The 27,314-nt window shown below is 36.7% G+C and overlaps 1 protein-coding gene across 2 annotated transcripts; it reads right to left on the reverse strand.

Annotated features, from left to right (window-relative positions):
- Window positions 1-713: 713 nt before the first annotated feature.
- Window positions 714-23,828, reverse strand: LOC142628021 (isoprenylcysteine alpha-carbonyl methylesterase ICME-like). 2 transcript variants are annotated; one of them, XM_075801952.1, is made up of 11 exons: window positions 23,311-23,820; window positions 14,128-14,204; window positions 13,621-13,690; window positions 7,797-7,877; window positions 7,251-7,325; window positions 5,565-5,666; window positions 5,294-5,434; window positions 3,370-3,435; window positions 3,074-3,217; window positions 1,328-1,418; window positions 714-1,136 (listed from the first exon to the last, which is right to left on the reverse strand). In XM_075801952.1, the coding sequence occupies exons 1-11, from the start codon at window positions 23,679-23,681 to the stop codon at window positions 975-977; spliced, it is 1,380 nt and encodes a 459-aa protein (XP_075658067.1). In that variant the 5' UTR covers window positions 23,682-23,820; the 3' UTR covers window positions 714-974. The 2 variants fall into 2 exon arrangements, with proteins under 2 accessions (XP_075658067.1, XP_075658068.1); XM_075801953.1 differs by lacking the exons at window positions 13,621-13,690; window positions 14,128-14,204 and having other exon boundaries at window positions 23,311-23,828.
- Between the last annotated feature and the right edge of the window lie 3,486 nt (window positions 23,829-27,314).

A 27,314-nucleotide genomic window follows, 5' to 3' on the forward strand; every position in this document is an offset into this window, starting at 1 on the left:
CGAGTTGCTAGTTTCACATATTCTTTCAAAACCAATCAACTAACGAAATTGTTAAAATATTATTGTTATTTGGAAAGAGTGTTCCTTCTTCTCATATGCACGGATCCTAGTACATGTCTATCTTTCTAGCCACTGATTGTTATTGGATGCAAAGTTCTTCACTTTAAAGCATGCGAACAAAATATTCATGAAAATTATCATCCATAACCATAAAGTGTCATCAAAACTCATTATAAATTGATCAAGGTGCATGAGAATAATTAGAATAACTGTTGGCTTTCTTTCCATTAAAAGGAAAACATTTATTGACTTAAACATTGTAGCCGTCCCTACGGTCGACACCATACTGTTCTCTTTCTAATTACCTTTTTACAATCAACAGATTCATGCAGTTCAAAGATTTGGCCTTCGATCTTCAACTTCGGGTTACTTCTGTGTAATGACCTCCAAATATTGCCATGCTAAGGCATTCTTATTCAACAAAGCCCTTTGATGGACCGGTGCATATAATCCACAATGAGATCTTAGACTTTGCTCGATTTTAGGCATACCATGCAATACTAAAATGTTTTTGATGCAGTTAGAACTAGATGGTAATATATGATAAGTCTGAATTAGTACCTTTTCTTTTTCTTTTTCTTTTTTCTTTTTTCTTTTTTCTTTTTTCTTTAACTAAAGCACCACATAATTTAAATACGCTCATGCAACTTCCAGAGATCCAATACCCACAACAACTAATATCATTAAAACATCCCACTGAATTTTTAGTTTTAAAAAAACCATGAATGTGTAAACGCTGTTTCTCTCAATAAGTATTATAAAGAAAAAGAACAAACCTCATAACAACTGCAAATAAAAAAAAGGGAGAGGGAGAATGCTAAAGGCAGTAACCCAAATACAATAATCACTGCAGTATATGTACATATCAACAAAAATATGGGTTCTTCATTTAATAGTTCAGGGATAAAAAATAGCTAAAATGGACTAACTCTTCGAGCCAACTGCAACATAAATTCAGGTACAAGGCGCCTTCTTGGAGGAGCGACTGCATCTTTGGCAATGGCATCTGCATCACCAGCATGAATGATACCTACTAAATCTTCAAACATCTCATCTCTACCACCTCTCATTGGATCCTGAATGGCAAGTCGACAAATATAACTAAATTGATCAAGTTTCTGTTTGTTTTTCACAATTGTCTAAATATGCATGACAAAGATAGATGAGGAGAGACATAAAAAGATGACAACTCCAGAGGTTTCTCCAATCCACAAAAGCAACATATTGACAAAACAAACTAAAGGCAACAAATTAAGTTTCCCCTTACCTGAAGAAACAAATCAGTGTGAGTTTTTCCTTCAAACAAAATTGATTCAGCTTTTACCCCAACTCTTTGAAGAGTTTCTGCAAAACTCTTACTGCACAAAAGATGATGATAATTAGAGCACAAAAGCACTACAAACTTGGTATCTCAATTAGGTAATTTTAGAAGGCCTACTGTGGTGGTTGCATTGTTTTATCATGTAAAACTGATTTGTAGTTCACTGCTCACTCAAATTGCTGCATACATTATGTCTTTTTGCTACCATTCAGAATCTAGGTGAGTATGACATTGCTAGATACAAAAGTTTATGATTGGGTAACATAGTGCAAGATATTGATTAAGTAGCATTTGGAATTTAATTTCGTTATGTTTGATGTGGTGTATTTAGAGGGAGTGCAATAATCATACTTTTGAGGATGTGGAGAGTTTAGAAAATCAGCTGCTTGCCTCCTTTGATGGCACCTTGTTTGATTGGTCTTGGGTTTGGGGACTCACATCTAGTGAATCTCTCCCAATGTTTGTAAATTTTCTTCTTTATTGTATGTAGTTTTCGTTTTTATTTTTATTTTTGTAATCTTAGGCTGCTTCATGTTTTTTGTATTAAGTTGTCCTTTAATAATACTTTTTCTAACCTATCAACAAGAAAGAAAAAAAAAAAAAAAAAAAAAATTGGTGCTAGAATTGGGAGCCAGATCCCTTCAGATTTCAAATAGTGATTTTATATGTAATATTTTGGAATTTGATAAGATGTGATGGTCTTCATTGGTAAAGAGTGCTTGTATTATGTACATGTCGTAGGCTTTGCAATGATGAGTGAGAATTTTTTTTCTTTTTTCTATTTGTCTTCTAAAGTTTAGATACAATGCTTATCTCTAAGATAATATAGGCACATGTTTTTAAATCCATCTTTTATTTTAAAAAAAAAAATCATGTGAAGAAATATGGGTCGACTAGAACCTGACCCGACCTATTTGCTATGTCTATAGACGACCCTAAAAAACCTTGACCAAACCCCAACACCACTCACATGCAAAACCAACAAGAACCTATCCATTACCAGCCAAAGACCCATTGTGATGCCCCGGATTGATTTTGATATTGATTTATGTTGTGTGGGTGTGTGCTGACTCCTACATCAGGCATATTCTCGATTGATCTAGATTTTATAAACACCAACAAGGGGTCTCAATTGTGACTAGACTACTCCTTTTAGGATATATCATAAATATGGCTAGTGTTTTTTCTTGGGTCATCACACCCATTCTCCTCAATCACACACAAACTTAATTGACCAAACCCCCCACAAAATCCAAGCATACCCTCACCAATCTCTCTCTATCGTACACTCACAATGGCACCTACAGTGAACTAGAAAGATGTAAGTGAAAATTTACCCAAAAATGCAATAACCACTTCAAAATCAACAATAGAAATTAAAACCAAAAAGGCCATATAATATATATGAAGCTTCAAACCTATGGTTCAGATATATCTTTGTAAGTGTATCTATGCATATGCAAAATACACAAATAACACCAATGAACTCCTTATATATATATATATATATTACATTGAAAGATGTAAGTGGAAATTAACACTACAGTTAGCAAAACTGCTTATTTATGTTACTTAGAAACAAGAATACCAGTTATAAAAATTTATCTAAAAAACTCCAATGAACCTCATGCAATATTTGATTTAATAGTAATTAATGGAAATTATGGAGTTCAATCCAGACCAGACTCATACCTGGCATCGGAAGGTATGGAATAATCTGCAGTACCATGAAATAAAATAATCGGTGGTAAGAGGGAAACAGCATTTCTAATGTTTGGGTTCTGGACCACTACTTCAGGAGAGAATCGTTCCAGGGATTTTTCTCCTTCCATTATGCTGTATGACATTTTCAAGCAATCAGATCAAAAAAGTGACTTGTAAAGATTAAGGTATTAACCAAAAAAATATTTCATCTCCAACAATAACTCAATAAGTGAAAAAAAGAAAAAAAAAATTCAAGTGATCAATTCAAAGAAGAGGGAAGGTACCTTAAAAAGATGGAACGGTACAGGCCTCGACTATGGAAATAGTCTACTAGTTTAAACAAATTGTACCTGTTTGTCAACGATACAAGGAATGTAAGATGAATGCATCTTTTATTTGCAAATACAAGAAAAATAAGGTAGAAAATGCTTGAAAAAAACAACAGGTGAAAATGCCAAGAATGATTTCATAACTAGAACAAGACCACTATTTATTTCTGTGCTTTTTGCTAACTGGTAATTAAAAAAGTATACCCACGTTTAAATGATTTAAGTATAAGCATATCAATTTTTTTTTTTCAATTATAAACTCCAACAACTTACGTCACTTATAATTGTATACCAACAAACTAGAAACTATTGTTAAAACATAGTGGCACTATAAAGCTTGAGGCTAAGCTTGGGGAAAGACAAAGTCAACCATGTTAATTCACCCTAACACCCCAAGATCACAGTCAAATTATGCATTTCTGATATCAACCTTTGGGAAATTGACACTGTGATTCCTTTTCGGGTTTCATTGCTTTTTGGAATATTGGATTGTAACTTGCAGAGAGGAAGACAATGCATTATGATCATCATATGCATTAATTCATTTCAATTTGAATAAAATTTTCATCACATATAAAAACATCTGCGGTTCTGATCTAATCCTTATACTTCAGAAGAAACGCTTCAGAAGAAAAAAAAAATTAAAACTAGGCCAGAATGATCTGATGATATAAAATTCACATTTGAATACTGCATGCAATCACTACAAGAACCAAGCAGGACAGAAGCAGTGGAAAGCGATGATACTAATTTGATGCAGGACCTTTACTAAACTCAGCACTAAATGAGGTTTCTTGATGGGTTCTTGAAGGATTATTTTTCTTTTTCTTTTTTTGATGAATTGATAGGCTCTGGAAGGATTCTTGAATAGGGTTTACCGTTTAAGGATTTAGAGATGGTTAGGTCATAAAAAGATCGAATCTTAAAGGAGATGGTTGTTTGGTGTTAAAACAGTGAATTTAATGAGGGTGGAAAAATAAGACAAACCCTCTATCATACTTAGGAAGAACCCAATAAAATTCTTTATATAAGCTACTACTAATTATTTTCCAACAAATATTTGGAATTCCAAACAAAAACAAAGAACTATTAAACTAACTAGGAAAAGATTAAAAAAACAAAACAAAACAAAAGAGGATTCCAAAAGGACCAAAACTTAAAATAAGACTCATGGATCTCTGATGCAGCCCATTCCAAAAAATCTGGAAATAATTAAATTACCCCTACTTAAGTATAAGCTAATTAAAACTGAACCAGCAACTTTCAGACTTGAGCAGACTTAATACTAGACTCAATAATAACTAAGTAGACTATGAACTGAGCCAATTAGGTCCCACATTAAAACTAGGCCATATTTTTAACTATTTCGATAGTTATCTTGTTTGTTTTAGAGCTTTTTACTGGTTATATCAACCCAACATTCAAAGAATCGTTAGAGAAAATCTCCAAGTGAGATATTCTAACATTAAAATAAACCAATTATTACCTACTGGCCAACTGGTTGATAATCCTTTGGGATCAATTCAAGAGAAAATGCCAAATCATTTGAAGTAATATGCTACCACTTATTCACAAAGTTTAAGCTAATAGGATATGATGAATTGAATCACCTAACCAGTATTCCAAAAACTGTCCCTCACATGTGAGCCTAGTTTTCCCTCAATAAGTGGGACCCAAGGCATGGAATTTTTAGATGTCAGGATGTAGAGTGGAGCCTAAATTTGAACTCAGACCACCTTCTTTAATACCATCTTGTTCAAAATGTTAGGAAATGATATATTTACCATTATTCTAACAAGAAGCATCTACTTGGATTACTGTGCTTGAAACACAGGAAAGAGTTCCGCAAAGTTCAAAAAAATCTGAAATAGAAACCCACCCTCCAGATAATCCAAAATAAGCCTTTATCTGGGAAACACTCCAAGAAGTGCTCTCTCCTTCACCAGCTTCATTAATTGCCTGCTCCACGAGGGTGCAAGCAGCAATATGGGCACCAGCTGATTGTCCCATTAGATAAATCCTGCATAAACAAAGCATGAGCAGAACATATCTATTAGCAACCGCCACTCCCCATCCCCCCCCCAACCCTCTCTCTTGCCCAAATACAGGAGTCATGCTTAGATGTATAAAAAATGTGAAGTGATTATTACCTATCAGGATCGCCTCCATATTCAGCAATATTGTTGCACACAAATGAGATACCTTGAGAAGCATCCTTTACCATATCACTCATGGTTCCCTGAGGGAAATTCCTGCATGAGTTTTCAATTAAGATGCATACTAGTACAAAGTAGTATTACAAGTGTATACATGTTATACACTTGCAAAGAATTCACCCACATAGAGGATCAACCTCATGTAAATTAAATCTGGGCTTCTTCAAAGCTACATCCATGATCACAATAGCAAATGAAGTAATCATGTAATGTGTGAAGCTACCCTTTAAGTATCATACAAGTAATTTTTTGGATTTTTAACTAAGATCTAAAGATGATCATGCAGGCAAGTAGATGATCATGCAGGCATATTACTTGTCCTTGTCCATGAAACGAATATACAAAATCATGCCTCATATTATGAGACAGAATGATAAATTTTAAAATTTCAAAAGCTACTTCTATAAACAGATAAGAACAAAACAATAGAAACTGCAAGTTAAAAATCAGTCAATTGGTGCCTTGTATAGCATTTGAACACATATAGGGGAAGTGCAATGTGCAGGCTACACCATCATCACAAGGAAACAAGGATGGTCCCAATATATCATAATATTCTTTCCATTCAGAAAGCACATCGACCCTTTATTTCTTTTTCCTTTCAAATTCAGTAAGTCTGACCCTAAGCAAGTCATACCCAGTGCACAAAACTCTCACTTTTTTGGACTTTGGGATAGGTGATTGGTAGGTAGCACTACCCAAAATTTGTTTTGGAGAGGTTGGTTCTCATACTTGAACCTGCGACCTGCCGCTTCTGCTGACCTTAAGCAGGTCTCTTAAAAATAATTATTTATTGCGGATACACATGGAGTAGTTCCTATTGCAATGTGAATTACAAAAAGATCATTTTATTATAATGAAGATTAGAGGTTGTCAGGTTACAAAAGAATTCAAAATATGGGTTACTGAAAGGATGCTAAGACATGAGTGGCAATCATCAACCAATATAAGATGTCTGGGAGGCCAGAGTTAGATACTGCACAAACATCAGAGGATGGATATCTTACCTGCAAACTTGTAGAAGTAGTTCAACGCATTGAAGTATGTAGAACAAATTGTGGTACCATCAAAAAATAGAGTAAGTTACTGAGAATCATTATTAAAAAAATTGATACCTTAATTTAATATTTGTACTGGTGCCACGTATTAGTGCTAATAATAAAGAATAATACTGTCTAAAAGGTGATTCTGTGCAACAGAAACAAAAAAATGCAGGTATGGAGTAATTGAATTATGGTACAAGGTGCTACAAGGACCCAAAAACAGGCCTTCAAAACATGGGTCAAGGTGGTGAGAAAAAGTAGTAAATTATCTTGATATAATTGTCTTTCAAATACAACTCTCTTTCAAAGATTTGTAAGATGAGATGAGATGAGATAATAATTTATTATTTGTAACATTAGCAACAGATTATGAACAATTAATAACCCTAAGAGGCAATAGAATTTTACAACTTTTCAGATTGATATCATATAAAGATAGTATCACACACAATCCCAAATCTCAATAGATTCATAAGATAACTTCATCCAGAACATGGTTTTCATTGGCAAGATGAGAATATGAGATGAGATTTATTATGTACAACAGTATGCTGTTGCTTAAAGTAAATCATATCACCTGTAATCTATGCATGCCACTAAAATGTCTCTTTCTGATAATTGCTGTCCTAAAAGACAACCCCATGCTTTGTAACTGCATCCAAAAAGATGAAAAAACAAAAAGAAGTCTGAAAACACATTGAGGACATGGAGAAGTATGCATATGACGCACAAAAAAAGAATGTAAAATAGAGAAATCAACAAAATCTGAAAAGACAACCCTTTAATCAACTTAGATCCAATTTTTGTAATTGAATGAATAATAAACCAAAATTAGATTCTGATATCTAACCTACAACTCAAATGTTTCTGATATTAGTACTATCTACTGTACTCATTACTATTATTTTTTTCATCTTCTGCTTAAGCTATTATTTATCAATTATCTTTTTAAGTACAATATCAGTCACATTTGAAGTTTTATTGTATGACTCTATCTGTTGCTTCTACATGCCCAAAACTTTTTAAAAAAAAATATTCTTCTGTTACTAGTATTATTATTATGATTTTATTAGACTTCCCATTTCAAGTACAAATATCAACTATCAGCAAAAACAACCCTCACCCAATAATCCAGGCGCCACCAGTTACAAATGCAATGACTGGCTTTGGACCATCATTATTTTTGGGGAGATACAGATCCAGCCTGCAGAACAAAATTTAAACAGTTGTCATGAAATCCATAAAATTAAACAGGGCCATGGCATATTTCCAACATTTTGGGGAATTGTGGAGAAGGAAGGATTTTTTAGATTTTTTCCAGGAAGTTTATGCCTCTTTACTGTTTTGAAAAACCTTTCAATGTGATACCATATTAGTTCATATTCAATATGACAGTGGGCATTTGAGATTTTTGGCTTGAGGGAAGAGGCCCGGCTACCTCAGATTAGTCAGATATTGTTTTTCCTCTATCATTTTTCTTTTTGATCACTAAGGGCGGGATTCACAATTTTTCATTGAATCGAAGCTTTTTCAGTTAGTGGTGGAGGAAGGAGGAAACTTCTTTGCGTTATGTATTTTTGAACAGGGCAAATACTTCATGAAATCAGTGCTTATGGGCAAAAGTGCAGCATTATGGTTGATTAAAGATATTGAACACACGGTGGTTGGATTAAATCCCAAACAATTTTTCACGATTAGGGAAGGCGAATAGTGCTTACACCTTGCAATGGGGATCAAACTCTTTTGGTCAGTTCCTGTCAGCGTCAGAACTCAAAGTTGGTGGGCTCCAGAGGTTTGTCCTAATCCCTAAAGGGAAAGCAAAAAATGGTTGGAAGGTCTTTGGCCTAGAGTTGAGAAAGATGTTAGAACCCAATCAATATGCTTTGGGCGATTCAGGCCATGCAAAGTTTATCCCTTAGACACAGAAACGCAATTTAATGTTTCACCCTTCTTGGTCTTTTGTCGAGACAGTGAAGGGTCCTGGGCAGACTAAAGGTGTTATTCAGTCGTTCTATAAAACCAAGGAGATAGGGAAAGATATAATAGAGGAGGAGATGGTGGACAAGCAGCAGAATCGGACAAGGGAGATGACGGCAGTGTCTATCAAACAATCTCGGAATCTGGTGGTGGATGGTCAGGTGGGTCAGCCTAGTACGACAACCATGAGGGGAGGGGAGGGGAGAGAGCGGAGCATTAATGTGGGTGTTAATTCAGGAGAGAAATTACCGATGCAAGATAAAAAAAGATCTCCATTAAGTTTTAGTTTGAATTCAAATAAAACTGATACTGGTAAGGGGCGTGATTTGAAGGATTCATGTTGGATTGGGAAGGGATTAATTGTGGAGGTGGCTAAGAATGAGAAGAGAAGGGTTTATTAGGAGGGAAGGGCTTGTGTCCAGTGAAAGTTATCACTGGACACGTCAAGATTTGGACACGTGTCTAAGAGTGGACAAGTGTCCGCAATCCAACGTGTCCAGTGATAAATTTCCCCGGACACAAGCCGCACCCTTATTGGGATAACTCCAAATGTGGAAAGAACTCATTTAAATGGGTGACACGGGCTTCCACAGAACAAGCTATGTGTAATGAAAAGGTGGGTTTGGGCCTGGGCCCAAAATAGTTAGAAGACCTTTCTGCTTCTAACTTAAGCCCGATGTTCACAAGCCCAGGTAGATTTGAGGCTGGGGAGTGTTCTAATACCTCTTTAGGGCCATTCCCAAATAAGCCTGATGGGTTTGGAGAGAAGTCCACGGTCTCTCAAACACGTGTGGTGATGTTGGGGAGCGATGTAGCAAAAGAGTGCCTCTCGGTCTCTCAACCGCGCGTGGTATCATTGGTAGAGGCGATGCAGTCCGATGTGGATGGAGAATTGGTTACTCACCCAGCTTGGGCTTCGTCGGTAGGAGTATCTCGCTGCCCCAAGAAGCTTTAGAATTTGGTTTTTAGCTTCGGTTATAAAGGGGATAGTATTTTTGGTTCCAAGATGTTGTCATGTGGGTTGGTTTCAGAAGTTATGAGGTCGATGATTCTCGAATATGTGCCACGATGGGTTGGACAATCTTTATCCAATCTTTTTTTGGGGTTTTTGCAAGCTGGGTCAATGAGCTTGGGAGTATCGGGTGGGGAGGTGAACTCCTTTGCTAGTAAGGAGGTACTTAGCCTTTCTGGGGAGGTCATGCTTGTGGAAGATGAAGTTGATTTTTCTGTGGGTTTTGGTGAGAGGGAAGAATGTCTAGATAGTGTTCCTATGATGATTATAGCTCCGAATGGATCGACAACTTTGGCAGAATTGGAGGTCACTGAGGTATTGAGTCTTGAGGCTAAGATGGATAATTCTGGATGGGTGAAAACCTATGAAGCACGGGTGCGGCGTTTGGGCCGCCGCACCCGCGTCGGACGTGGCCGGACACGGCGACGCGCAGGCGACGCCGCTGCCTGCACGTCCATGCCGCGTCCGGCAATAAAAAATCATTTTTTTCGGCGCGATTCGCGCCGATACTGCGCCGATTCGGGCCGACGCGCGCGAAATCGGGCCGATTCGCGCCGATTCGTCCCGAATCGGTCCGGCCAAAATCGGCCGATACCGGCGAAATTCAAAAAAACAACAACAACAGGTGCTTATGGCTTGGAAAAAAAAAAAAAAAAAAAAAAAAAAAAAAAAAAAAAAAAAAAATAAAAAAAGAAGAGGTGCAAATGCACCGTTTGGAAAAAAACCAAGACCCAACCCTCTCCCTCTTCATTTTTCTTGAGCCTCTCTCCCACTCTCTACTTTCACTCTTCAGCTAGGCTCTCTCCTATTCTCTGTATTCTAGTTATTATTTACCATTGTTCTTAAATTTGGTATATATTTATATAATGTGAAAAATGTATGTTTAGCAATATATTAAAAATATAAATAAAAATATTTTTAATAATTTTTTAATCGCCGCACCCGCACCCTACTTTTTCAAAAATTGCCGAGTCCCGCACCCGCTCCCGCACCCGTGCTTCATAGGTGAAAACACAATATTCCTGGTTTCAGTAAATTGGTGAATCCCGAAACGCACCCGTGCTTCATAGGTGAAAACACAATATTCCTGGTTTCAGTAAATTGGTTGAGCTGTCCATGACCAAACATGAGAAACGGTGCATTGCTCTTTTACAAAGGCTAGAAACAGTGCATTGCACCTGGTGGAATCAACATTCTTTTGTAGGAACACCTAGTTTTGTGCTTGCCAAAAAATTAAAGCCCTTGAAAGAGGACATTGTGCAGTGGAATCGTCAAGAGTTTGGTAATGTAGATCGTCATAAGAAACAATTACTAGAGAAGTTAAAAAAATTAGATGCTAAGGAAGGGGATTTTGGTCTTACTAATGGGGAGCAATGTCATAGGGCAGATTTGTGGTCCCAGGTGGAGACAAAAATATAGAATGTTATGTATCAAGGAAGAAGATAATAACACCAAATTCTTCCATAAGATGGCTAATTCTCACAGAAGGTATAATCATCTGAGATTTTTAGAGGTGGATGTGGTGGTTTATGAGGAGGAATCAGAGGTAGCTGCTCAGGTAGTACATTTTTATAAAACTTTGTATTAGGAGCCTGAGGGGTGGAGGCCTTCTGTGGAAGGTTTGGAGTTTGACTGTATTGGTGATATGAAAAGATTTGGCTTGAAAGGAAGTTTGAGAGAGAGGAGATTTTTCAGGTTGTTAGACTTGGAGGGGGACAAAGCCCCAGGTCCGAATGGTTTTACTATGGCTTTTTATCATCATTGTTGGGGAGTAGTGGAGAAAGACGTCTTAGCCGTCTTTGAAGAGTTTTTTCAACATTGCAAGTTTGAGAAATCTCTTAATGCTACTTTCATTGCTTTAATTCCCAAAAAGAATGACGCTTCTAATATAAGAGATTTTCGGCCTATCAGCTTGGTGGGGAGTGTGTATAAAATCAGGGCTATGGTTTTGGAAAATCGTTTGAGAGTGGTTTTAGATCAGTTGATCTCTGAGAATCATAATAGTTTTGTGGGCGGGAGACAGATCCTTGATTCAATTCTTATTGCGAATGAATGTGTTGATAGCCGAGTGAAGAGTAGGGTTCCAAGGGCTATCTGCAAACTTGATATTGAGAAAGCTTACGATCATGTGAATTAGGAGGCTCTTCTGTATTTGTTGAAGAGAATGGGCTATGGGGAGAAGTGGTGTAAGTGGATTCGTACTTGTATATCCAGGGTTCAAATTCTCTATATTGATCAATGGGTCTCCAGCTGATTTCTTTTGTAGTTCTAGCGGATTACGACAAGGGGATCCGCTATCTCCTATGTTGTTTTTTATTATAATGGAAGTCTTAAGTAGGATGCTGAAGAGAGTTTTAGTAGGATGCTGAAGAGAGTGGAGGGTGATAGGTTAGAACTATGCCTATGTCTTATCTTGGCATGTCGTTGGGGGCCTCTCATAAATCCCCTTCAATATGGAATCTTATTCTGGAAAAAATTGAGCGAAAGTTAGCTGGGTGGAAGAAGCTATATTTATCTAAGGGGGGGGGAGGAGATTGACGTTGCTTAAGAGCACGTTATCTAGTCTTTCTACTTATTTTCTATCGTTGTTCACCATTCCTAAACGTGGCTAACATGATTGAAAAGTTGCATAGGGACTTTTTGTGAGGGGATAGCAAAACTCATTTGGTAGGATGGGATAAAGTATGCGCGCCTATGGCAAACGGTGGTTTAGGTATAAGGAAACTAACTACTTTTAATAAGGCTTTATTAGGGAAATGGCTTTGGCAGTTTGGAAATGAGGAGACTCAAGGAGACTTGGCTTTGGAGGAGGGTGGTAGCTTCAAAGTTTGGAGAAGAGTGGGGGGATGAACCTCTAAGTTGGGTAGGAGAGCTCATGGGTGTGGTTTATGGAGAGGTATTCGCATGGGCTGGGAAGATTTTAGAAAAAATACTCAGTTTGTTGTTGGAATGGAGAATAGAGTGAGATTTTGGTAAGTTAGGCGGCATGGTGCCTTTTCAGCTGGCTTTCCCGAGGCTATATGTTATTGCTACTAACAAGGAGGCTTCTATAGACTATTCATTGACAAGGATGGGGGTGGGGGAGAGAAGAAGTTGGAATATTTGTTTCAACCGGGACTTTAATGATTGAGAGATGGATGAAGGGGTGAACTTTATTCGTATTTTGGGGGCAATTAATCCCTCCATGGAAGTTAGAGATCGGATGAGGTGGAAGTTGAAGCTTAATGGGGATTTTAACATCCAGTAGTTTTATAACAAGTTGCGAGGTACCCCTCTCTTGTCTTTTCTTGGAAAGGTATTTAAAAAGTTAAGGCTAAGCATATGTCATTTTTTTTTTTTTTGGTCTGTAGCTTGGAACAAAATCTAAGGGGTTTTGATTTTGTGGATTGGTGTATTATGTGTCATCGGTGTGAGGAGACGGTGGATCACTTACTTCTTTATTGTGAGGTAGCTCATCGGTTGTGGAGTTTTGTTTTTACTTCTTTTGGCATTGCATGGGTCATACCTAGAGCAATTCAGACTTACTCTTTGGCTGGTGAAATTGGTTGGGGAAGCATTCATCTAACATCTAGAATTTAGTCGTATTGTGTTTATTTTGGTGTCTTTGGAAGGAGCAGAATCGGCGAACGTTTGAGGACTTGGATAATTCTGGAGATCAAATGCTTGCTCCTTTTAGTAGAACTCTTTTCGATTGGTCTAGGGCTTGGGAACTCACGTCTAGTGATTCTCTCCCTTCTTTTCTTAGCTTTCTTCTCTTTTGTAATTAATTTGTTGTTTGGTTTCTTTCAGCCTTTTGTTCTTTTTTGTATTTCTTGGTGTGCTATGTGCTTTTTATGCATCGAGTAGCCTTTTCATATATATACCATTCTTACTTATCAAAATAAATAAATAAACAGGGTGTAAAAAATTCATTGCACCGAAATGCACAATAAATCAGCCCAGTTCATTTTTAAATTACCTATTCCTCGGTTGATCACCATAAACTATGCTTCTGCGGACCTGACTAGAGAAGAAATAGTAATATCCAACTGCGAAAGACAAGCAGAGTAGTTATGCTCCACTAGAGAGGACAAGCATAGATCAGCTCTGCTAAGTGCCTTGTAGTGCAGGCCTACAATTTGTCATAAGCATGTAAATATATATATGGGCAAATCAATACAGTTTCTTAGGTACTGTGCCTTAGCTTTCCCATTTAAATTTAACCATCTAATTGCATTATCCAATGCAGCATAATCATTGCTATCTTCCCCAAGGATAACTAAATTCAACCATTGTTTATTGGCCAATGCAACCACTTTGTTGAATTTAATTAAGGAACCTAAGGCACAACACCTAATGAACTGTACCAAAGGTTTGCCAAATATATATATAGGTCAACCCTATGTATATGACCAATTATATGTACAATGTTTATACTGTAGAGTATGCATGGAACTTTTGCAACAGAATTATAAATGTTACAGACCTTGAAAAAAACCTGGGAAAAGTAGAAAGGAATAACAACTAAGGGCCAGAAATCTTGTAATCCATTTGTAACCTACCCTGAATAAACTTTAAGTGATTAGCAGCATCTAACAATTTGGATAGTCCAGAAAAGCATCTCAAACAAACATTACAGCATACATAATTGAAATTTCAAAATCCAGGATAACTTCAAATATCATAAATTAGAGTTGAAACTACTTCAGTATGTATATGTGATTGGGATGATTAACTGACCTACACATTAAAAGCCACACATAATAGATTTTCTACTGTCTCTTCTTTATAACTTACTAAATTTTCTTTCAACCTCTCTTATCCCTCTTAGAAAGCCTACTTCATATGTGTAGTATCAATTGCCTACTTCATACATTTTTTTTTCCAGTGAGCTATACTAGCACCTCCAACACTTACAACTTCTAGGTAGAGAGTGAGGTCATTGGCTCAAGATCCAATGAGTGCATGTGTAACTTACACAGACAAAAAAAAATTGACTAGTAATAAAGAATTTTCCTGAAGAAAGGAGAACTCAAATATTAGAGCCTGCTAAGAACTACAATCTAAGGTTTAAGAGATCTATAAATCTAAGAAGGAATCACAAGCTATCAGTCAATCACAGGACAAATTCAACTCTATTCACTTGTCCACATAATGCAATGAGGATTCGAATTCCAAATACAAGAAAGGCATCTAACGTTATCAATATTCTTTCCACCTTTCCTATCCCTCTTAGAGACCTACTTCAAATGTGCGGTGTCAATTGTGTACTCACTACATGTTCACACCTTCATGATCAATCTTCCCTCACATATTTACATATAAAGGCTACTTCTTGTTTGCCTTAGATGCAATTACAGCCAATACCAATGCCAATAAATGACAAATTCTTCAAGATGTACAGTATTTTTTTTTGGGAGGAAAAAGAAGAACGAAGTACTATAATTTTTTTTCCATCCATGGTTACCTGAAAAATTATTTGGAACCACAACACTTGAAATACAAAAGACATCACAAAACTGTATCCTTGAGAGCAATCAATCCCATAACAAAACAAAGTAATGGTGAGAAACTAGAAACAACCAAATCAAAGAAATTAGAAGATTGTACCCAAGGTATCTCAAAAGCTTCAAACTCAAACAGATGACCAAAATCGTTTCAGCCACAGCATGCCCAACATTGTGGTCAAAGGACTGGTGGCAGTCACTGCCAGCAGAAAGTGAATACGGTGAGTTTTCACTGGCGATCTGGCACTGGTGCTGCTGGTAGTAGGTGCTGGAGCTGGAATTAGTGTTGGTGGTTTGGGTGGTGAGGTTAATGTCCAAGTAAGATGGGCTTAATGGAAATGGTTTTATCATCCGCGACAATGAAGAAAGAAGAAGAATGGTTGTTGTTGGATCATACACTCCCTTGACCAACATTGAGGAAGGCAAGGCTGAGAATTGTTGGTTGTTCCAATGAGGAATGTGAAGAGTGGTTGGATATGCGTAGGATTTGAGATGCATTTTTTTTTTTTCTTTACTTTTCTGTTCTGTTCTAGAGAGAGGATTTAATTTCTTGCCAATGAGCTATAGATCATCAAGCAGCTCCTCCACTTCTAAGTTTTACATGGAGCATGAGGTCATAAGTTCAAGACCCATAGGGTGCATATGTAACTTACCAGTAAAAAAAAGTTATAAGTAATAAATAAAAAATCTGAAAAAAGGAGAACTCAAATACTAAAGCCTCCTAAAAAAAATCTAATTAAGAGATCTACCAAATCTAATTAGGAATTAAATGCTATCCAGCAAATCATATTTTGAAAAAAAAAAAAAAAATTTAAATCTCAATTGCAAATCTCTCAACACCTTCAAAAGTTTGATTATTCAACTCTCTCAAAATTGTCCACATTTTTTTTTTTTTTGATAAGTAATAAGTTTATTGATATAAAAAAGGAGAACACCCTAGTACACAGGGAGTGTACAAGGGGTCAAACAATCAACAATAAAAATTACAAGAATCTAAGAAATCAAGAAAAGATAAAAATGATTGGTTCCACAAAGCAGCCAACCAATCCATTAAAGTTCTAAAGAAAAATAACTTCAAATCTGATATGGATCTCTTCTTATCTTCAAAGCACCTACTATTTCTCTCCCTCCAAATACACCACAATAAGCAATGGGGAACAATCAACCATATATACCCATTTTGATGACGACCAAATCTACCTTGCCAACATGCTAGAAGCCCCACTACAGATTGCGACATAACCCAACTCACTCCAAACGAACTGAACACCATAGCCCACAAATCCATTGCAATTGGACAATGAAGAAAAAGATGATCAACCTATTCACCACTACACTTGCACATGTAGCACCAACCCAATATCCAAACCTTCTTTTTTCGTAAATTATCAATTGTTATGCACTTCCCTAAAGCGGCAGTCCAAACAAAGAAAACTACTCGAGAAGGAATCTTTTGTTTCAAATACTTTTCCAAGGAAAGCAATCGTTATTAAAGCCCACTAAGATACTATAATAATCCTTAACCATAAAGCCCTTCTCTCTATCAGGTTTCCAACACATCTTATCCTCACCAAACCCTTTCACCGAAGCGCCATATATGGTGTCCATGAAACCAGCCAATGCCTCTGATTCCCAAGCATGCACACCCCTAAAGAAACTTACATCCCAATACAGGACTCTATTATCAAAATTAATAAGCTCAATCACACTAACCTCCTTGTCTCAGCAAAATCTAAACAATTCAAAATAGCTGACTGTAAGAGATGTCTCACCACACCAACGATCTTGACAAAATTTCACCCTAGATCCATTCCCAATATCATATAGAATGTGGCGAGAAAAAAAAGACCACCCCCGACTAATATTTTTCCACAAGCCAACACCACATTGACCATTAACAGGCCTAGTACACCAACCACCCCATTCAAAGCCATATTTCACCTCTATCACTTGCCTCCAAAGGGCAGCCCTCTCCATCCTAAATCTCCGCAGCCACTTCCCAAGCAAAGCTTCATTAAAAAGTCTTACCTTCCTTATCCCCAATCTCCGAAGCAATGGGAGTGCAAATAGTAGCCCATTTAACCAAATGGAATTTTGGTTCGTCTCCAATGCCACCCCATAAGAAATTCCTCTAAAATTTCTCAATTCGGTTAGCCACAGCTACAGGAATAGGAAATAAAGATAGAAAATAAGTGGATAAATTAGATAGAGTGCTTTTAATTAAAGTGACTCTACCTCCCTTGGATAAGTACAAACATTTCCATCCTGCTAGTCTCTGTTCTATCTTCTCCAGAATTGGATTTCATATTGTCTTATTCTTGAATTTAGCTCCCAAAGGAAGACCCAAATACTTCATTGGAGGAGTACCTTGTTTACAGCCAAGGACATTCAACAATAAGTCCAAATTATGCACCATACCAACAGGAACCAACTCTAACTTGCCCAAATTTATCTTCAGACCATAGACCGCCTCAAACCAAATGAGGATCATATTGAGAAACAAAACCTGATCCAGATCAGCATCACAAAAACTTAAAGTGTCGTCTGCAAAGAGAAGACGAGACATCGCCAAAGATCATCCCTCTAAACAACCCACACCAAAGCCTGACATGTGACCATCATGGACAGCTTTATCCAACATTCTCCCAATGGCTTCCATAACCAAGACAAATAGCAAAGGGGACAATAGGTCACCTTGTCTCAACCCCCTGAAACCCTCAAAAAACCCACAAGGAGAGCTATTTATTAGAATAGAGAAGTGAACTGTAGATATACAGAAGAAAATCCACCGCCGCCGTTCTAGCAACTACATAAGAAATCCCCAGTTTACATGATCAAAGGTCTTCTCAACATCTAATTTGCAAAGTAGCCTTGGCAAACCAATTTTCAATCTACTATCAAAGCATTCATTAGCAATAAGTACATGGTCAAGAATCTGCTTGTTCTGCACAAAAGCATTCTGTGAAGCTAAAATTATATCTTCCATGACTGTGCGAAGTCTGGTGACTAAGACCTTAGCAATGATTTTATAAACCCCTTCCCCCCCAACAAGACTAATGGAGCGAAAATCCTTGACTTCAATTGCTGCATTTTTTTTTAGGGATGAGGCTGATGAATGTTGCATTCAAATTCTTCTCAAACTAACCTTTAGCAAAAAAATGGTGAAAAACAGCCATAAAATCAGGTTTGAGAATTCCCCAGCAAGCTTAGAAAAAAGCCATTGGAAACCCATTTGGTCCAGGCGATTTATCACCATTAAAATTCTATATGACCTCAAAATTTTCTGCCTCCTCAAAAGGTCTATCTAGCCTATCTGCATTATCACCAAATATCCTTGGAAATACCAAGACTTCTAGAAATGGTTGATCAACTTGCTGCTCATAGTATAAATTCATAAAGAATTTAGTAAAACAATCAGCAATCATACCTTGATCAGAAGACAAGATTCCATCAACCATAAGGCTCTCAATACCATTATTTCTTCTATTGGAATTAGTCAGTCTATGGAAAATTTTGGTATTTGCATCCCCCTCCCTCTAGTGTAGTACCCTAGACTTCTGCCTCCAACTAATCTCTTCTAAAAGAGTGAGCTTTTCAATATCGGTATAGAGATTAGCTTGTTTTAACTTTTCCTCAACTGTTAAAGGATGAGTCTCCTCTCTAACATTTAAATCATTCAATTTGTTCTAGAGTTGCTGTTCCTTGAAAGTGACATTGCCAAACTCCACTTCGTTCCACTTTTTTAGATCCAACTTCAAAGCTGCAACTTCTTAGCTAGTATAAAACTAGGATTGCCTTGGAACAAATAAGATGCCCACCAAGCCTTCACTTTATCAAGAAAATTCTCCACCCTCAACCACATATTTTCAAAACAAAAAGGAGTTCTACCTCTCTGATGACTCCCCCCCTCCGACAGAATTGGGAAGTGGTCTGAAAGTACTCTGGACAACCTTTTTTGGAAAAACCGAGTGAAGTGATCCGTCAAGAGCGGAGAGAAAAGAAACCGATCTATTCTAGAAGTGGAGGAAGTGTTGGACCAAGTATAAAGGCCCCCTTCCATAGGTATATCCATTAGCCCATGGAGAGAGATAAAATCAAAAAAATCCATACATAGCCCAAGTGCAACTTGCAGCCCCTAATCTTTCTGATGGGAAGCAGATTATATTGAAGTCACCTCCTAGACACCATGGCAAATCCCACCAACTAATCAGCCCCTCCCACATTTTCCTACGCCTCTTGTTCAAATTTGGCCCCTATACACCTGTAAAAGCCCACTGCTTCCTCCACTTTTTCCACCACCCTTCGATCCCACATCAGAACAATACCTCCAAAAGCACCTTCAGAACCCAAGTACAGCCAATCCGCATATGGACAACTCCATATACTTCGAACAATACCTCTAGTAATCCATTCGAGTTTAGTCTCCTACAAACATACAATATTAGGCCTCCAGGTACGCAACAAATTACAAATCTGAAGCCTCTTCTAAACCACATTCAATCCTTTGACATTCTAGGAAAGTATCTTCAAATTCATTTAGAAATAGATAAAGCCCACTCCCTATTAATACCACTACGCCTAGTTGAAGTAGAACCATAATTAATAAAACTGAACAGCCCTTCAACTCTCTTATACCTTTCACTCCTAAACTGTTCGAGTCACGTGCTTTTTTTTTCCAAAGCAACCCTTTGGTGTAATTCAGCCTCAACAGCTAACAAAAAATTGGTCGCTTGATTTTCCAAACCTTTTAAGGACATGCCTAAGAAGTTATCAAACCTGTTGAATCTACTTTAGAACCACTCAAAGTAAGATTCTTTCCTCACTGGACTCTCCACACCCACAACTTCCTGTCCTTCCGTGGCCAAGGGTAGAGAAAAGGCCAGTGGTTCCACCGCTAGAGGCGATAAACCCCTTTGGTTAGGTAGCTTAGCAGCCTCCGAATAGGTATCCGAAACCCAATCCTCCAAAAGTACTTCATCCCCATCAAATTGAGTTGATGACACCCCCAAAGAGTCTAAAGACTTCAATGGAACCAAGGCCAACTGATTTTGCTCTTCCAAAACCTGTGTGACTTTACTCGGTGGTAGAGAAATCTGAATCGGAACCGCCACTCTCCTTCCATTTCGCAATTCAAGCATCCATTGCTCTAAATTCCCCCATTTCTTGATAACATTGCTGGAATGTTCCAGAAGTATCAATCGAATGTCTCGCTGCAAGTTATCTTCACCATTAGAGGTGATTGCTAACTCATCGGCCTCATCATAGCTAAGAGACTTAGTATCAGCCCCATTGAAGCCGAGAAACTCAATATCGACATCATCAAAGAGCTCATCGACTAGGCTAGCATCAAAGAGCTACAAAGACCAGCTTGAGGATGCTTCGGCTCGGCAACCACTGCATTGCAACTTTTAGTACCTCACTCAGAACTTGCTAAAATCGAAGGCAAAGAGATCCCTGGGTTTTGGGTCTCACCGGATGGAAAAGAAAAAGGGTGGATTTGTTTTGGTTTAGGCCGCCAGACTAATATGGGATTGGGGATAGATGTGTGGAGTTTAGGCTTTGGTTTGAAGGGAGCTATAGGCTTAACAACCTTTTTAAAACTTTTTTCCCTTGGGCTTTACAACTAGGCCCACTTCTTGGACTTTGGACCACTTAACTTCCCACCCACCATTTGGTCCATGATCCAATCTCATGCAAACATCCAACGTTAAATGAGATGTTTGCATGAGATTCAGTGCCACTACCAACGATATCTTTAATCTCAAACATAAATATAGCCTCAGACATCGCTTTTTCCTTCCCAGCATTCAAATAGCGAGTATCATGGCTATGATTGTGCAAGTTTGATTTGTTTGAATTTTGAAAATTTGGCATAAACTGCTTTCCTTTCTTGCTACCACCACCATCTCTCTAATCACCCTCCATCGTTGCCAACAGAAAAAATTTGGACTTCTCCCCTATCGGTTTCAGGACAGATTATGGTTGTTTGATGGCTAGCATATCAGGAGCAATGGCTTTTCGTAGATGAAATCCAAACCCTCTCCACCTGCTACCCAATTTACCTTCTGGCACCACGATAAAGCCTTTCTAACAGCCATGGATAAGTTCCGAGATCATTAAAAAACTGCCATGTGCATTGGAACCTAGTTGCAGAATAAATACTTTATCACCATCTCTGAAGGTTCATGCAAAATTATCAGTAGTTACATTGGACATGAGATTCTCCACAATAGCTAGCAAATGCTTTGCACTCTCTTTGCCCATGAAAACTAATCAAAAAGAATCCAATTTCTCTCAAAAATGCGTAACATATAATAAGTAACTCCCTCCTCAACAAAGAATTCAAAAGTCTTGGACTCGACGAAAAAGAAAATGGAACCTCCCATAACAACAGAGTAAAAACCACAAATTTTGTGACTAATCCAAGGTAGCCAGGCCTCTCACACACACACAATAGTCACCGGAGTTCCTCCCACATTGGAATCAATTGTAATTTTTTAGGGCAGGGAACAACAAAGATTCAAGATGTGAAGGATTCATCTTTGACTTTAATGAATATTCCAATTAGACTAAGAGGTTTTGGTATGGTCAATGGCAAAAGCACAATAGAACAAAATGGCTTAGCCATCTGAAATTCCCATTTGATCATTCCTCAAATGTAATTTAGCTAACTTCACCCATTCATATTTAGAAATTACTTAAACTCAAGGATGGAAACAATTACAACCTTAGTTTTAGCACCAAAAGTTCTAGCTAAAGTTCTCCAAATTGTCCACATAATGCAATGAGTATTCACATTGCAAATAAGACTATTGTTATGAGAACCAATAACCCTTTTCCAATTCCATTAAAAGTAGATATCAATCACTTTACTTGGCACCAGACACTGAATCCCATAACAGAAAATACAAAGGACCACAGAGCATTAGCAAATAAGCAATGTAACAATAGACAATCCACAGTTTCATAGCTACACTTGCACATACAACACCATTTGACCATGACAAACATTCCTCTTAATAAAATTATCCACAATCAAAAGGTTATTCATCAGAAGCCCAAACAAAAGCCAGCAGCCCAAAATGAAGTGAAAACAATCCAGTCAGCCCAAGTGCCCAATCAAGAAACAGAGAGCTCCAATCGACACTCTAAAGTCCTGATTGGATGTCTGAAGGTGCCAATTAGCACTCTTTTAGCAAGATGCCTTGATTCATTCCAAGACCAAGCCAAAGCCTAGCCAAAATTCCCCTTTGCATGTGGGAAGGCCCCAATAATCAGTCATGTGCTCAATTAGGTTGTAGCACATGTAATTAGTTAGGACTCATCTAACACATCTCAAATGAATCTTCAATTTCGATAACACGGCTCATCCCTTGCCCCACCCCCTCCCCCCCTTCCCCTTGAATTCAATAAAAAGAACACAACACATCTTTAATCTCTGCAATCAAATACAACAAACCCTTTTAAAGTGGACTACCATCTGTCCTGAAAAATAAAATAATTATAGATGAAAATAAACTACCTGCCTGCAAAATTTATAAAACCGCCATTGATACCAGAACTGGCAAACATAACTTTTAGGGTTGGCAAGAAATTAGCCGCACTTCCAATCTATGACATCAACAGTCCCAGCTATATGAAATTTGAAGGTACAGTCAAAACCTTAAACTCTCAAAACAAGTAACAAGTATATGGAGGGGAAACAAAGAGTTAACTAGATCCCCTGCCTTTCTCATTCAAAAGTTTAAGGTACACAAAATTTTTTTCCAAAAGGATGGATCCATCCATTTCTCAAACCAACTCATTAGCAGTAGTGACCAAAATCTACCTAATACAGCACCGACACATCTTATTACCTAGAAACCTTTTTTTTTTTTTTTGAAAGAAAAAACCATCCAGATCAACAAACATAATATACACTCTCTTTTAACGGCTGGCATCATTTAATTTTCCCTCCATTTCCTCCAGCTAAATGTATTCAAATAAGCTCTCTCTGAGATAGATCTTAAACTTCTTACTTAAGAAATCAACCTTCAAAGACAACCTATATGAACAGGAATTCAACTTTTCCACATTAAATCCAATAAAAGCTGAAACAACCAAGCAATCAACAGCCAATTCCAATGCCAATAAACAAAAAATAAAATAAAGCAAGATTGTACCCAAGGTATCTCAGGAGCTTCAAACTCAAACGGGTGATCAAGAAGGTCTCGGCGGCGGCATGGCCAACGTTGTGGCCGAAGGAGTTGCGGCGGTCGGGGGCAGAAGAGGAGAGCGAAGACAAAGAGTTTTCACTGGCGATCCGGCGGCGGCGCTGCTGGTAGTAGGTGGTGGAAGTAGTAGTAGTAGTAGTATTTGTGTAGCTTAAGGTCCGAGGGAGAAGGGGCTTAATGGAAATGGTTTTCTCATCCTCAAAAAGAAGACTATTTGTTGTTGTTGTTATTGGATCATCATCAGACGTTGAATTTGGTTTTTCCAATAAGGAATGTGAAGGGTGGTGGTTTGTTATGGGTAGGATCATTTGAGATGGCATTTTTTTTTTTTTTTGTCTGTTCGAACCAAATCTAATAATCTCCAACTACTGGATTTCTGTCTCTGTTCGATTCTATTAACCGTTTTTGGTTTTGTAAAATTTTGTTGAGATTTGGGAAAGTGTGCAAAGTGAGAGAGAATCAAGGTCAAACTCCTCCCGTCCCATCCCCACTCATCGTTGTAGATGTGAGTAGACCGGCCAATACCTATACGCCACTACCGTCTACTGTACGCTAATACTCCTCACTCACTCTCTCCCTAAATAATGTTTATAATTTTTTTTTTTTTTTTAACAATATTGCTTATGTGGCGTTTGATTCAAGATAATATTTTTAAATTTTCAGAAAATCACACCAGAGAATCAGATGTTAGGAGAATTTGGATTCTCCTTTTAAATCCTTCTTAGTAGGAATGTGGATTCCTTTTAAAACAGGTAACTATCCAAATTCTCAAACTTAAAGAAAATTGTATTTTTTATAAATTGACAATTTTTAACATTTTTTCTTTATCATTTAAGCAATTAAGATAAAATATAAAACAAATCATCAATATTTTTTTTATTTTTTTTATCTTTTCCTGCCAAAATAATATACACAAAATAGACAATTTTGTTGATATATTCTTTAACAAATTTCTATTTAGGTTTCAGGTGCCGAAAAAAAAAAAAGTTTAAAGGGGACCATCAATTATTGCCCGATATTCACTTTTGCTGTTGTGTGTGTATTATACAACAAATTATTAATAGTTTATATTTTGTTTTTCATTATTTATTTAGAGGAATATTTTTTTTTTAAAGGACTTAGTAGTTCACATTCAAATTTAAATATAAAATGAGAAAAATAAATAATTCATTTAAAATTCCTAGGAATAAACCAAACATATGAATAGCTACATTCTTAAGCATCCAGATTGCAAAGAATCACATTCCTAGGAATTTGAATGCTAGGAGTAATATGCATTCCCCCGTACCAAACGTTACATTAATGTATTTTCTATCCATTAAAATTTTATAAAATTACCTAAGTTAATTTAAATTGTAAAGAAATATGATTCTCCCAAAAAAAATTGTAAAGAAATATTGGGATTCAATTTTTTTTTTTTTAAATAAATGGTTTTTTCTCCAAAAAAAATAAATAATAAATAAAGGGTAATACACAGATTTTATTTATTAATTTTGAAATTAAGACTTCAGTTTTGAATATCTAAAAATAAAATAGAGGACCAATAATTTAAAATGATATATGAGTATATATATATATCCAGAACTTGGTTGGATGAATAAAGTTTCTTTTCAATCTGAATTGGAGGAACTCTCTCCAAACCATGATGTGTCAGCACCAAAAAGTGACACCTGTTCAACCCAACTAAAGCTCAAATTCAAGAAAAAACTCCTGTTAACTTAAATGTTACACAACCTGATTATATTTCCCTCTCTTTTTTATCAAAAGAAAAATTATTTCCCACCATAACCAAAATGAAAATGCTCAGTCCCTAAATTAGACTAGTCACTCACACTCTCTCTGTCTCCTTCCTTTAGCCTTATACAGCTCAAATCTCTTCTCCATCTCTCTCTTTTGTTCTTTTCCCTTTCTCTCTTCAATCGATCTCAACTGCCCTCAACTAATGCTTCCTCCGCCTATCCCCCTCAATCCGTCCATTGTCTCCGACAGTCCCACCCATCCACCACTCTTCACCATTCCACCCATTCAATCCCTTCCCTCCTAGTTGGCGCCACTCCCTCCAAACCTCTCTCATTCCACCATTCCCACTCCCTTTCCATTCTCTCTCTCTCTCTCTCTGTCGTTCCCATCCCCTGCCCTACTTGTTACCGCCAAGAACCACCCCTCCAAACCTTTCTTTCTGTGGCAATCTCGGTGATGAAGACGATTATTTTCACGATTATCTCTGTGATAAAGACAAAGATGATTCTTTTGGTGGTTATCTCTATGACAAAGACAAAGATGATTCCTTTTGAAGTAATTTCTATGACGGAAACAACCTCTTTCAAGGTTTGTTATCCATTAGCATATTTGGGATTTTTATACATTGGTTTGTTGTTTCTATTGTTGTTCATTGTTTATGATTGATTTTAAAAGTTTGAATATTGGAGCTTGCCTAATCTTAGTTGAGTTTTATAGCTTAAAGTTCTAGTGGAATTGTGTCTAAACTTATATGTTGTACTATCTCTATTTAATTTTCCTATAAGTTTTCGTTGATAGTGATTACTGGTGATATTTGGGTTGTATTTAAACTTTGACCATGGTGAAAACTCTTTTTAAGTAAATTGTAGCTGAAAATGTAACCTAGGAAGTTTAAATGATTTTATTGGTGGTCAATATTTAATTAGATGAGTACAAGAGAAAACATCATTTAAATACATACACACACACACTAGTAGAGAAAACATCATTTGCTAACATTTTTTGTGAATTGATATTATATATATACACACACACACTAGTTGCTAATCCGTGTGATGCACGGAAATAGGTATTGAATGAGTTTTAAAAGGAAAAAAAAAAAAAAACAATGTTATTTTATTTATTAACTTTTTTTGTGGGAAGGGATAAAAGACATAATGTTGCGTCTCTAGTTTAGTTTGTGTTATATATGTATATATATATATATATATATATATATATATATATATATATAGTTATATATAAGATATGTTGTCATATATATACCAAAAGGTGTCTATTGAAAAGTCATAACCATTCAAATTAGATATACTAAAAGGTGCCTATTGAAAAGTCATAATCTTTCGTATTGGATATATATTAAAGGTGCATATTGAATGAAAAAGTGTCTATTAACTGAAAATGTGCCTATTAAACGAAAATGTACATATTGAATGAAAATGTCTCTATTGACTAAAAATGTGTCTATTGAGCGGTCATAATCTTTTGGGTATAATTAGTAATTCATATGTATTTGGTAACTTCTTCTCTTCCATCTTTTTCAAAAAGACAAGAAACCTATGGATTTTTTTCCAAAATTACTATTTGTAAGTCTTTTTTTTTTTTTTTTAGGTTAAATATTGAAAAGGTCACACACCAATAGTAGCAACAATAATACTGAAATTTTTTTACATACCTTATGATTGCTTTTCTTCTCAGATTTCTCATTCTCTTCCCTACTCTTGTCTTTTGATAATAGCTTAATTTTGCATATTTATATCATTATTATAAAACATTATTATATTTATTTTGAGTTAATTCATGTATTTTATAGTTGGTTTTGGAATAATGCTGAATAATTAATTTTGTGCTTAGTTGAATTTTAATGCGTGAATTTATCTTTTAAAGGATAATGAAATTAAATAAGTGGATTTGTGCAAAGAAGAAAGCTAATAGACTTTACTTTTACAAGGGTCATGATGAAGTCAAAGACGACCAATCCAATTAAATTCGAGTCCAATTAGAGCAAAGAATTAAAGGAAATTTGCACAAAATCCAAGTCCAATTTGGATTAGGATTCCAGCCTGCGCACCAGTTAGTATTTGGAGCATAGTTTTTGGCTCAGATGTCCAAACGAGATGATTCAAGTTGGGTTGGAAAGTTAAGTTAAAGGGCAAAGAAGAAAGCCAATGGACTTTACATTTACAAGGACCATGATGAAGTCAAAGAAGGCC

Source organism: Castanea sativa, chromosome 3 (genome assembly GCF_040712315.1).
Source record: "Castanea sativa cultivar Marrone di Chiusa Pesio chromosome 3, ASM4071231v1".
NCBI lineage: Eukaryota > Viridiplantae > Streptophyta > Magnoliopsida > Fagales > Fagaceae > Castanea > Castanea sativa.

Coding starts and splice junctions, on each gene's coding strand:
- LOC142628021 (XM_075801952.1), bottom strand. CDS start 23,681: ATGCCATCTCAAATGATCCTACCCATAACAAACCACCACCCTTCACAT. Junction 7,878..13,620: donor GGTGATCAACCGAGGAATAG/GTAATTTAAAAA, acceptor TTTGTTCTGCAG/GCTGGATCTGTATCTCCCCA. Junction 3,218..3,369: donor TACCGTTCCATCTTTTTAAG/GTACCTTCCCTC, acceptor AATGTCATACAG/CATAATGGAAGGAGAAAAAT.